Source organism: Columba livia, chromosome 1 (genome assembly GCF_036013475.1).
Source record: "Columba livia isolate bColLiv1 breed racing homer chromosome 1, bColLiv1.pat.W.v2, whole genome shotgun sequence".
NCBI classification, from domain to species: domain Eukaryota; kingdom Metazoa; phylum Chordata; class Aves; order Columbiformes; family Columbidae; genus Columba; species Columba livia.
The window spans coordinates 87,103,846-87,117,740 of NC_088602.1; the positions used below are offsets into that span (position 1 = coordinate 87,103,846).

Here is a 13,895-nt window from a genome sequence, read left to right on the forward strand (position 1 = left end):
GCTATATCTTGTACCCTACTTGTTTTTCTTGGAAGCCACTGCAAAAGCTGTCAAAATTATCTTCTGTAGCTATCACTCCTCTCCTTAGATCCATGTTTGTCCCAAGCTTTGTTTTGTTTTCAAAGCTGTGGCCTTTCCTTTTCACTGCCTTCACATTACCCTCTCCCTTTTAGTGGGTTTGCAGCCCAACAGGTATAGAAAGACCCCTTCATCGTAGAGTGCTGTCTCCTTGCTCAAAAGTGAATTCTAAGATAAATTCAGATTGATAGATATAGCATAAAACTGTTTAAATATATTGCACCAAATTTACATTGTGGAAACATGAGCAGAATATTATATGTTTTGATTCTTGGTATCTACTTGGTGTCATACTTTTCAATACAAGCAAAACAAAACTTTTCTGGTTTTTGGAGGATTTGAGTATTGGGGTTTTTTTTTTAAGAAATTGAATTAACAAGGAGCCGCTGCTGGAGTCACTATTTTGATCAGAGTTTTAGCTAATATTTTTTCATATTTTATTCAAATATTGTCTCCTTTTCAGTATCTTATATATCTTATATATACATATATATGTTTTAAATATCCATTTATATATTATGCACATTTAACATGTTTTGATATATTGCTAAGTGACAATAGATGTACATATGTGAGTGACTTACACTTTTTCTAAGTTCTCACTGATGACACCTCACTTCTGTTGCATTAGGTCATCATCTGGGGAGACAGAGCTATGACAGGTTTGTGATGGTAGTTCTGAAATGTGAAGGGTACTTGTGCAAATGGAACTGAAATCAGATAGTCTACTAAATATTAGATCTGATGAACAGAGTAATCTGTCTCCATATTTAACAGAACAAATGGACCTCTTATTATTATTCTTATTTCCTAAGTGAATTTCAAATCCATTGAGGGATATTTCAACAGAATCCTCTTAGTGTAGTACAGCTGATAATAATTCTTTTATAATGACTATGATCAAAAGGGAAGGGTTTGGTTATATCACCTACTGCTAATAGTGCTTTTTTTTTTTCTTTTGCTATAAAATTGCACATGTATGGAAGACTCAGTGAAGCACTAACTTCACTTTTTCCCAGAACAGCTATACTATGATAGCATTACACTCCACAGTGTTCTAACTGAACAGATCTTCTAGATCTTGCCTTTATTTAAAAATCTCTCTATATTTATTTATTTTTTTAATTATAGCTAGTTAGGTAATATCCTTAGAAACATGAGAAGAAACAGTATTTTGTCAGATCTATCAAGAAGCTACTATTCCTTTCTGGGCTTGGTTTAACATAACTAGACACAGCCCCTACTGACTTGAATGTTTTTAACATCTTCACTGACCTGATAAAATAAGCATTTGTCTCTGTGTTTTAAGACCTTCAGAGTAGCCTGGTACAATCAACTCCCTTTTATATTAATCCATTAGCTGACAGTGTCCAGCAATAACCAGAATTGTGTGCACATTGTGTGACATCTTCATCAGAGCTTATAATAACCTAATGCATCTATGTAGTTCATCTTGAAATAAATTTGAAAATAATGTAAAACTTTCTGGATATGTTGTCTCTCTGCAATATTTTACTTTCAGTAAAGGAGACTTCTCCTAGTGTAGTACTTGACTATTTGCCTGACTACCTAATAAACTCAGATTGCTAGATTAATCACTTGGGCAGTATTTTTCATTGTACTTCACATGAAGTAATATTTTTCTATTTACATGAAGCAGAAACTGGAAAAATTAGACAATCTTATGTTTTTCTATTTTGTAAATGTTTAATTACCATATGTATAAAATATTATTTCCTTTTAGTTTCAGAGATTTAGCTAGCATGTCTCCACAGAGATTATAATTGCATTTATGCTAAGAATTTTGAATTGAGTTTGACCCTTTGCCAAAGCTGTGTTATAGTCTCAAGTATCTAGTTTGTTCATGAAGAAGTATTCTCTTACTTTGCTTTTCATCTCTCATCATGCAGTTCCTTACATTCTACCTGACATTTATTACTTAATTTGTTACATTTACGTCGTTCAACATCAGTTACTAGTTATTGGAACTGAGCAGTGAAATTGTCCTTGAAGCAGTACTGCTGAAATGCTAACATGTACATTTTTGAAGCAAGTCTACAAGGCTACAAACTCTATAAAAATTATAGTACTAGACAAGTGGTGACATAGGAGTGTGAATTGAAATAAATTTTCCAGGCTCTGATCTCTTGAAAGTCCTCAACCTCTGAATTTATTAGCACCTTAGTTTCCAGCCAGGAGTTATATGTCCTGAGGTTAAAGTGAAACTTATCCTGACAGGCAAATAAAGAAGTGAGGCTTTGAGTAGCCTCCTGGATGATTTATTACTCCTGATGCTTATTACAACAAAAATAAAACTTTGTCTGAAACTCACTTCCTTTCCTATACTTAAGCTTGTCCTTTGCTTGAGAACAAGCACATTAGTCTCTTTCTCTGTCAGTGCTGAGTGTGTCCTAAAGGAGCCTTCACTGTGTTCCTTGCTATTGCAATAAGAATAGTGCTAGTACCTGCTCTGGTACTAGGTTCAACACCTTTATAGTCCACTTCGGTTTTCTCCCCACCTCCAGACAGTCACACCCTCTTCCTGACAGTTTTTATGGGCTGACAAGTGTTGATGTTAGTGAACAGAGTACACACAGATATTTACTTTTGCCTGAAGCAGGGTGTGTTCTTCAGAGCTTTTTGTTGTTTTCATTCTTAGCTATTTTCTCATGGGAGGTGGGGTATAAATTTTATTTATTTATTTATTTATTTATTTATTTATTTATTTATTTATATATTTACTTACTTATTTATTTCTTTGAAAGAGTAAGTTTGATTTGTGATGATTTCCTCGAAAAAGTATCCACAATTCATGACATCTCATGTAAAATGTTATTTACTGTACAGATGTTTGTTTGGGTTGTTTGTTTGTTTGTTGGAGTTTCTTTGTGTGTGTTCTTTGTTGTTGTTGGGTCTATGCTGGGTGTTCCCATTCACTTTATTCTCATTCAGTTTTTGGATCTATCTCTTTTACTTCTTTAATTTTGTCCTCAGTTTTGGGATGTGAGGCTGTTATACTTCATGTACAATCTTTATTTTTATTGTTTTCTCTACCTTTCTGTATAATTCAGTTCAAAAGCTACAATGCTTAGCTGAAACTTCTCAGACTTGTTGAACAAGTTCTATGGTATAGAATGAGAAAATACAAAACCTGAAAAGATAAAATTTAAACTGATAGATGCCAAAATGTATTCACAACCTATTTTATCATTTTCAGCTCTACTTCAAGTTACAATTTCACTTAGCAAAGTTGAGCTCAGTGTGGGTGAATCCAAATTCTTCACATGCACAGGTATGTATTAATTTTACTTCTAAGTATGTATTTTTTCTTAGATTTTCAAGCTTCTACATAATTTGAAACTGATTCACAATATTAACTTAAATTAGCATATTTTTGTGTGTTCATATTGACTTGTGAGAATTGTGATAAATAACAGATCTTCACTGGCTTCACATTTCCAGTCTATAAACTATATATTTCAGATTCTGAGTCACTCAGTTTGAATTGTCTGTATCAGTACAGCTAATTTATATCTGTTAGGATGCTTCTTCAGTATCCTTTCCAACCTAATAAGACACACAAAGAGTCTTTTCTGGTGAGCAGATATCAGTCAGGAGGAGAAGGGTTTGCATTTGCAGCTGTCTGATGTGGATACTTGATGTTTCTGAGTTGCCATCTTCCACTGACAATGATACATGGCCTGACTACACTGACAACCCAACCGACTGATGACTTGACCTGGTGATTCAGTGACTGCTGAGCATCCTGTTTCTTTCCTTTAAGACTTCATACCTTTCTGTGGTTTATTTTTTGCTCTTGAATCCTTGAGCTATTAGTTATCCTTTCTCAACAATCATACCTCTGCCTACAGTTTTGCCTTGCTTATCTTTCTACAGACTTTCTCACAACTCTCATAATTCAACAGTTCTCTGACATTGCATAAACATTGTGCATTGGGTAGGCATATGTGTTGCGTATTGTCTGCCTGAACTTCTAACTTTTGATTGTTTTTTTCTTTTGTTTGTAGCCATTGGTGAGCCTGACAACATAGACTGGTACAACCCACAAGGAGAGAAGATTGTTTCCAGTCAAAGAGTGGTTGTTCAGAAAGAAGGCGTTCGATCACGTCTAACCATTTATAATGCAGATATAGAAGATGCTGGTATATATCGGTGTCAAGCAACAGATGCAAAAGGACAAAGTCAAGAAGCTACTGTTGTTTTGGAAATTTATCGTAAGCAAAATATTATAAATTAACAAAAGAAGGACTATGTTTTAAAAGTCACTGCTATTGAGAAAGGAAAGTGTATCAGAATATCTTTCCAGGCTCTGAACATTATCTTCCAAATAATTGCATCTCCTACAGTTTAGATAATAGATATTATGAGGAACATATATATTAAATGGGTGGCCACTTAGTAATATCGTAGATCACTTTTTCTTCATATCTTAGAATGCCATCCTATGAGTGTGTGCTGTATGGCCCTCATGGGAAAGAGGAAATATGAGGAAAAAGTTAAGTCAACCTAATCCTTGATACAAATACATCTACAACCTATTAAAAATATATGCAAAAAGTGCACAAAGTGCACTATATGTCATGTAAAAAGTGGAGTTTAGAATGAAGTAGTTATTTTTATGTCAGTCTTTTCTTTTTCTTGGCCCTGTAATGAAATTTTTCCATAAAGCATTGAAGCTTAATGTGCTAAGCATTTCATTTGCATACAACTAATTGAGGAGTATATTTGAAAAGTAAATGCCTTCTATTGTGGTAAGAAATTCTCTGAGATTTTTTGATTTAGTTAAATAACATTACATTGTACTATGTTATTTAGATCAATCAAAATTGCCTAAAAGCAATACATTAGACAAGTACACTGTGAAGATATAAGACAAGGTCTTTTTTTGGTGAAAGCGTGAGGCATATGCCAGCAGCCTTTCAGCTGAGTTATTCTGTACTTTCATTGGAGAATTGTTTTTTAATATTCATTAAAAATTTGTTTGTGGATGGGCTGAACTCTAAGGAATTGCAATGAAACAGAAAATACAGAGTAGAATCATAAAGCACTGCTCCTGTTACATGCAGATAACTCAGCTAACAAAAGACATACGATTAAAAAAAAGTCTGTTGATAAAACAGTCCTTAAAATGATGATAACAGTTACAAGAGCTTACATGATGGCATGAAAGCTGGCAGTTCAAAGGATTTCATGTTTTATGGAAATCATTTGTATACCTAAAACTGTCAGCCACTCCATTAGCAGACTGCTGAGCAAGGTTGAAATCTTTTGAAGTGTTTGTATGTGGTAATTTTAATAATTCAGCTTAGATAAACCTGAAGACCTATACAAGAAATGTTAAGGTTTGTGAGAACTGTAGCTTAAAAGTTTCTTTGTTCGTATTTGTGATGTATTGTAAGGAAAAAAGCAGGATACACTGTTCTCCTAGGATCTGGTTTAGTACTCCTTGATGTCTGGGAGAGTTTTTCTTTTGACTTACATATGGTCAGACACTTCAAACATTCCATGGAAATACTTAGTAAAATCATACGAGATGTATATAACAAAAATGTGCTACTTGTACTGTGGAAACTGTGTGGATTATTTGAGCCTGCACTTGTATCAATGCAAAAAGGTGAAGGTGTAGTTTTATCTCCAATTTATATTCTCCAAGGCATCCTCTGAAATGTAATTGGCAGTCTTTGGTCCTAGAGAGCATGGGTCAGTTTGTTTCTTCTATGTGCAAGAAAATCTTCCAGCATTTTTTGTCAGGCAGTTGGTTTCTGTGTTAGATCTGGTATGAGATCATGGATTAATGCCATTTTGGACTTCTAACACTAAATTCTAATAATACTAACTTGTTTAGCCCACTAATAAAAGAAATACTAAGTTTGGTTATTTGGGGATGGAATAATTAAAAGCCTTATCAGGCTGTTATTTCCTAAAAAAAATGCTACCAATCCTTATGACTTTATTTTTTTTTCATATGTTTTCCCATTGGCTTTTAAGATTTTATGTTTTACTCAGCTGATGGTTTTCACAGTCAGTGGAGCTTAAGTTCCACCTTCTTAGTAAGACTTTTCCAAAAAGTTTCGGAGATTTTGATGGTACAAAAACGTGAGGTTTTAATTCAATAACAAGATAATGAGGAATAAAACACACAAGAGAGTAAAGAGACTATTAACCTGAATATATAGACCTCTAAAAACTAGAGTTTCAAAACTGGCCTCTGGAACATTGACAACAATTTAAAATATATTTATAAAACATACTTAGTTTATATAAATAAACCAATGATTTTCATAATTCTTTTTTACAATCAATTTTCAAATTATTATAAAATAATTTCTGCAGGCAGAGTGGAAGTTATGTGTCCAAGACCACTTGACTCTTATCTGGGAAAATTATATTATGGAAATAATTCTGTATTGTCACAATGAGAAGTCTTAGTAGTCATCTTAATGTGATTTCGTGCAACATATAATTTTAATGTTAAATGAACTGTAAGATTCTTACTATATTCTGTTTTCTTCCTTTTCAGAAAAGCTCACTTTCCGAGACATAATATCTCCGCAAGAGTTCAGACAAGGAGAAGATGCAGAAGTTGTTTGCCGTGTTACTAGTTCACCTGCTCCCGTTGTAAGCTGGTTGTATCGGAATGAGGAAGTCACAACTACTGCTGACAGTTAGTATTTTGGTAACTCTTTAAGTTATGCATTCTAATTGATATTAAGATATTATAGTAAAAGAAAACTTATCACATTACAGTGAAGGATGGATTTTGATTAGCCCATCTGCTTAAGCAGAATTCAACCAGATTCTGTAGTCTGTAGAGAATCCATATGTAATGGTTTCCTTCATGTATCAAAATCTCCAGTGAAGGATTAGTACCTATAACCTATTCATGTAATTTTAAATTAAATAACATCAAATCTGTAATTTTAAATGTTGCCTATTAAAAATGAAGCAACTTATTATTCTTGTTGGGTTTTTGTTCATAGTAAGCTAAAATACTGAATAATTTCATACCCAAATAAAAATGTATATTGCAGTTTATTTGTGGGGCATGAGAAAACAGTTTATATTTTAAGGATTCTGTCACTGGCACAATACAAAGACGTGACATAATGTCATTGCTTTTATTTCATGGCTTTCTGTTGTATTCTAGGCCATTCTTCTGTTGTATATGTTACAACTAGTAGGATTTTTTGCAGCACAGATTTTTTTACTATTTCAGTTTTGCAAATTTTTGACAGTTACCAGTATCTATATTTGTATATTGCACTTGAACAGAAGACTGATTTCTTCTCCCAGGAGGCCTGTGCACAAATTTAGAAGTGAAAATTTAATGGTTTTTGCTGTGTAGTAGGGCTGTAGCTGAAATAGCTGCAGGTGAAATAGCTTCTCACTATACTGAACTAGTTCCTGTATATTCCTAGTACCTTATCTACTCCATTGCTAGATCATACTAAGATCTATAGTCTCTTTTGAGTTCTGTAAACAAAGATGTAAGAAACTGTCGAGTCCATCACAGAATCACAGAATGTTAGGGACTGGAAGGGACCTCAAAATATCATCTAGTCCAATCCCCCTGCTGGAGCAGGAACACCTAGATGAGGTCTTCGATAAAAGGAAAACAAAACAAACAAAAAATCACCACAAGGTGAACAATGACCTCCAAAAGTCTTAATGGTTTTACATTGTATGTTTAAGGTTTAATAGAGCAATATATAAGGGTAATTTTCCGGGAATGTTCTAAGAATTTCTCTATTGTTATCAAGAGCTTAATTGTCATGACATAATTCCATTGTATGGGAGTCAGGGACATTTTAGTAACCATGAAAGTGAATAGGATTGTTTTCATTGATTAGATCTTATCTGGAATCCTAAGTTACTTGCTCTGGTTTTTGCAGAATTCTTGGGCTCCCAAGGACATTAAATGCAACTCATTCTACAGTGCTTAAAGCAAATATAGAAATTTTATGTACAGATAGTCGTATATTAGTTTATGATTAGAGTGAACCTTAGAAGAAAGTTACTTGCCTCTGTTAATAAAAATATGCTGCATATAAATTACCTACTATCTGTATAAATATGCATGTTTCATTCCATCACTGCTCAGATCATTAAGATATGTCAGAATTCCACTATCAGATCTGGAGTTTTCTATAAACATAGCGTAGGTGTGGTATGTTACTATAGTGCATGTTGAAAATTGTATCTTGTATACGACTGGTTAGAGAATATTTGGGAAGGGTGCATTTTTCATGTTTTCTGTATGCTTTGATGAATTTTAGTGGTTTACATTCTCATTTATGCAGTTCTATTAGGGTTTTGGTTTGTTTTGGTTTGTTTTTTGTTCTTTGTTTTTTGTTGTTTGTTTGTTTGTCTTACCCCTGCATAGGTATTTTCATTATACAAGATGATTCTCTTCAAGACCAAAATTTATACATGATAAAAGCTTCTGGAAAACGATAACAGCTTTTTGAAAATCTATCTACTTACAATTCTAGGGAACTACATGTTATCTTATAGTTGGCATGGTCAATGAAAAAGCGTTCTCTTATTCTAAAGGACTAGACAAGAGAGACTTCAGATGAACCAAACTAAGCCCCTAGATCATGTTGGTTAGGCTGTGGCAATTCAATTCTGCTCCTTCCTGAGTGCAGCCTAGTTATAATAATTTAAAATTCATGGTCCAAAACCACAGTTATTTTTGCACCAACCTAATTGATTTCCCACTCAAGTCAGTAGTTTGTGCAGTTCTAATTACAGTACTAGAAAAAGTAGTGCCATTGGTCTGCAGAGCCAATATAGACCTGCTGAATATTCTTGTGCAAACTGGTGTGCAAAGGTGAGTGTTAGCTTTAGATGGTTAATATGGTGTGTTCTGTCTAGAAGAAATTTTGGGGTTGAAAAACAGTCCCTCCTGTAAAGAATGGCTGGTTTGGTTGTATGAGAGATATATTTAATAGGAGTCTTGATCTTCAGCTTTTGCAGAAAGTTTTGATTTTTTCTTTAATAGGTCTTTAGTCATGTCCTAGTCTTAGAATGAACAGCTGTGCCTAACCTTTTTGTTAGACATTGTGGTTTATAGCCTGATACATACTCTAGAACACAGTAAAATTTGCAAACCATAAGCCAAAAATTCCTCAAGCTCTGAGGAATTTTCTGAGGCACTGAAAAGACATAGGCAGTCCCTCTTGTCACCTGCACCACTTAACATCTGATTTGACTGAAGGGGAAGGGGATGTGACTGTTCTAAATTAGATATTTGAATTTGAGTGAGTTGAGTCCAGAAAACAGAGTGAAGAGCTGGAGGAGGGTACTGTCCAGTCACTGTCTACATCCATCAACTGTAATCCATTTAGTATAGGACACAATTTTTATTATGGTATCCATGGGACAGTGAACTTTATCTGCATGCTCACCATCTCTATGTGTCATGTTGTATTACTAATTTACTGCTCTTAACCTCCTAAATGTTCCATGGAACATGTGAGTCCATCAAGATCAACTTCTGCTTGTCAAGGTTTCAGTGCATTTGTTGACCCATCTGGTTTATTCACAATTCATTCTTGCTGAATGAGAAAAGCGTCATCGTATACTTAGGGGCATGAACCAAGCCTACCAAAGGATAAAACATGAAGAACAATGATTTCTAAACAAGTCACACATTCAATTCACATTTCACGTTTTAAGTTTCTTTATAATATGACATGTATTAATTTTGTCTGCATGTGGACAGTATTAGTGGTAGAAAAAGACCCAAAATGTTTTTCTTCTATAATACCTAACCTAGTCATGAGAATATATCCTGCTATATCCATTATATTATTCTTTAATGAAAGCTGAAAATATATCCAGCCAACATCTACAGTTTTCATTTCCTGTTGCTAAATGAGCCCTTATTTTTTTTCAGCAATTTAAAGAAAAATGGGTGATTTCCAGTCCTTTCGTTCATCTCACACGTTAAATATTTATGTTAACGAAAAATGAAAAGGTTACCAATGCTTGAAGAGGGGCTAGATCTCACCTTTTCAAAAGGTTTTTAAGCACAGCTCTCTGGGAATTGTGCAGGGACAGGAAAAAAAAAAAAAGATGATATAATTTGTTTGTGGTAGTGTATGAAATGGCATTAATGTTCAAACATGACTTTAATAAACTAGACATAATTAGCAAAAATGTGTTGAGGCCATTGTTCTGTAAACCTCTACCTGGTGAAACATAATTAAATTTTCTTTTTCCATGTTTCCGATAGAGTTCTTTGTAATGAAACAGAACCCACATGGTATAAAAAGCTGTTTTATTCTGTCATTCTATGATTTGTAAACATGTATGCACATATGTGTAACTACATAAAAGCTTTACTACCAAGTGTTATTTATCACTGTTTTGGAATATCAGTGTTGTGCTGTGGGAAAACTAGCATGCTTTAAAAGTCTAGCCGAATCAAAATAGAAAGCAAAGTGAAAAATGACTCTTGGTTGCTAGTTAAAACTGAAAGCTAGTAAATCTCATAATCCTCTAATATGCTGGTTCAAACTGAATGAGAAAGACAGCTGAATAACATGTATGTAGGTTCTTCAAAAAAACATAGACAGTGAACTGCAAGAAGTAATTCCTCTCAAAAGAGTCCATTAATATTGACTAGTTATGATGGGTTGACCTTGGCCAGCTTCATGCACCCACCCAGCCGCTCTCTCACCCTCCTTAGCAGAATGTGGGAGAAAATGAGATGAAAAAGCTGTGGGTGAAGATAAAGGCAGGGAGATTACCAATTACAGCACAAGCAAAAAGGATTTTAATTGGGGAAAATTAATCAAATGTGTTGCCATTTAAATAGAGTTGAATGGTGAAACACAAAGACAAAATTAAAGCAATGCCTGCCGTATCTGTTTTGCCAGGCTCAACTTCACTGAGCTGACTCCTCTGCCCCCCTCACCCCAAGCACTGCAGCGGGATGAGGCTTTTGGGTTGTGGTCAGTCCCTAACAGCACCAGTGTGGGTCCTTCCCATGAGCTGCAGTTGTTCAGGGTAAACTTGCTCCAGAATGGGGTCTTCCGCGGACTGCAGTGTGGATGTCTGCTCCACTGTGCTTTCTCCTGGGGCTGCAGGAGGATGTCTGCTCTGGTGCCTGGACCACCTCCTCCCCTTCTGCCTTTTCTCATCTTGGTGCTCGTAGGGCTATTTCTCTCATGTTTTTCTCATTCGTCTCTTTCACAGTTGCTGCACAGCGGTTTTTGCCCTTTTTTTGTATGCAAGCTTTACCAGAGGTACCACCACCTTGGCTGCAGGGCTCAGCAATGCCCAGTTTGGCAGGAGCTGGCCGGAGACAACCGTGTCTGGCTGGGACAGCCCTGGCCTCTCCTCATAGAGGTTGCCTTGAATCCCCCTGTTACCAGCATCTCGCCACATATACCCCAAATGCTAATTCAGACAGAAAGGAGGGAAAATAAGTCAGAACCAGTTTACTCTTGTGGATTATAATTTTGCTGCTGCGTGTGCAGGACAGTGTATGCACACTTGTTCCGAATCTGTTTTTTTTCAGTGAACTTAAGCTACTCAAAAGGTTTACTGGATTTCAGTTTATGCTAGACTATGCAGAAGGTGGAGTGTTTTGTTGTATAATGTCTTCATACTCATTTCTTTGAAGTGTTAGATGAAGGTGAGATATATCATTGGCTAAGTAATAGTGAATGAGCAAAGAAACAGGAGGAGGGAAGGAAAGCAAGCAACCTGAGAAATTATGAAGCACAATGCCATAAAATGGACACAAATACAGTTGGTTCTTCTAGATAGAGAAAGCAGAAGCATTTTCTTATTTTGCTAAAATTGCTTGATTTATCTTTTTTCCATCTCCTTAACAGTTTTTATATTCTGTGTGGGTGTTCATTAATATTCTATAAATTTAACTTACATTTCATGACTCTTCAGAGTAAGTAGGAAGTTATGAATGGAAAATCCAGATTGAATTTTAGGAAATAGCAATATTTTTGTGTTAGGGGAAAAAAATATGTCTTGACTGACATTCGACTCTAAAATTGACAAATGTTTTGTCAGTGAGTGTTCTGTGTTCTTTGAGTGTTCCTCTTACTGTCTTGATTTGCTAATACAACTTAATCTCTTACTTGCCTTTCTAGGTCGATTTGCAGTATTAGCAAACAATAATCTCCAAATTCTTAACATCAATAAAAGTGATGAAGGAGTATACAGATGTGAAGGAAGAGTGGAAGCCAGAGGAGAAATTGATTTTCGAGACATAATTGTTATTGTGAATGGTAAGGAGCAAAAGTGTTTTAATTGACTTCTTGCTTTACTTGGTTATCATAGCGTATTTTAAAATATAAAATAATGATTAAATGGGTTAATATAGTTGTCATGGCTGTTTAGTATTGTTTTCCTATAAATGTAATTGCTTAATATTTTTTAAAAATCTACTATACTGTGTAAATAGAATTAATTGCTTTTCTTAATATCAGTGCATATGAGTATGTAAAAGCTAAATTATTGTTTTTAATCATTCATGGAACATTAACAATCACTGCAAGACTAGAGTTTTAGGTTATAATATATAGTAGTTCATTTCATGCTGTATTTTTCAATGTTTTGTCATTTACTGTTGAAAAACACACTTGATTTTTCATAGTTATTCACCTTCACTGCATTGAACATATTTTGTTAACTGTCTCTAAAGTCACAGGTACAGTTGATTAAGATTTATTAAAATTAAAAGTAGTACTTATAGATTTTTAACATTTTATTTTTATGAGGAGTAGAATATATAACAAGTTATCCGAAAACTGGCATTATACATTTTATCAGTTAAAAATAAACCTCTAAGAAGGAATATGAATGGATTAAGAAAAGATGGAGCATTTATCTCAACCTCTCTTTTAAATTCAGGTTTGACCTGTTGAAAAATAAATCTCTCTTCATATATTGTCCAGAAAAGACACAGTTGCTAAAGGGCATTTTTTATCTGTGCATTCTGTTTAATGTCAGTGTTTCGGTGAAACTGCTTCCACTGTGCCTGTTAGATTCTGAGTTTCAAATGCTTTGTCCTTGACTGGTGCTTTTCAGCAAACCTCACTTTACAGAAGTAATTATGTAAGTTGAATTCTTAGTTAATTTCAGGAGAAAGAGCAGCTTCCAACATAGGTACTGTTTAATTAATATAGTCAAGCAGCAGTCTTTGAAGCAGAATCCTTTAGATATTATATAGACAATGGCAAGCGAATCGGTGATTATTGTGATAGAATTTAACAGTATGTCACCTATGCACAGTGAAGACCTCCAAGAAATTGCTTTCTTCTCTATATGTTGTGGTGCTGGGTTACCTTGACTCCTGGTCATGTACAGTTCTGCCATTTAGGTTCATGGGTATGAACCTGCATTCTGAACACCTTTCACTTCTATCTGATATTTTTGAGGCTGAGCTGAGAGCGAGCCTGTATTTAACCAAAAATGTCAGATTGCAAACTGTGATTGGTCTTCACATGTTTTATTGGCGAATTATATACACAAATTTGATTCTTCATATATTTATTATGATTCTGGACAGGAAAGCTAGCACTTACTGCTAGACTTCAGAGTGTTGAGAGGAGAAGGGATTGCCCATTAAGTGATTTTGACATGATTGCTTATGTAGAGTGGTATCAGTTAAGAGGTATTTTCTTTTTAATTTATAGGAATAAAAAGGTCTTCCTACATAAAGCTGGATGTATTAAACTTGGCTCAGAATTACTTTTGGAGTAATACTAAAAATCAGAAAGAAAAATTGCAGTGCACTTTGGTGAAAAAGGAAACCTATGAAA

General features: G+C 34.6%; 1 protein-coding gene across 1 annotated transcript in view; it reads left to right on the forward strand.

The window, feature by feature from the left end:
* NCAM2 (neural cell adhesion molecule 2) overlaps window positions 1-13,895 on the forward strand; it is a 292,092-nt gene that overhangs the window by 149,126 nt on the left and 129,071 nt on the right. Inside the window, exons 2-5 of the mRNA XM_065065564.1 lie at window positions 3,296-3,370; window positions 4,107-4,313; window positions 6,620-6,763; window positions 12,222-12,359. Coding sequence (XP_064921636.1) covers window positions 3,296-3,370; window positions 4,107-4,313; window positions 6,620-6,763; window positions 12,222-12,359 — 564 coding nt within the window. The remainder of the gene's footprint in view (window positions 1-3,295; window positions 3,371-4,106; window positions 4,314-6,619; window positions 6,764-12,221; window positions 12,360-13,895) is intronic.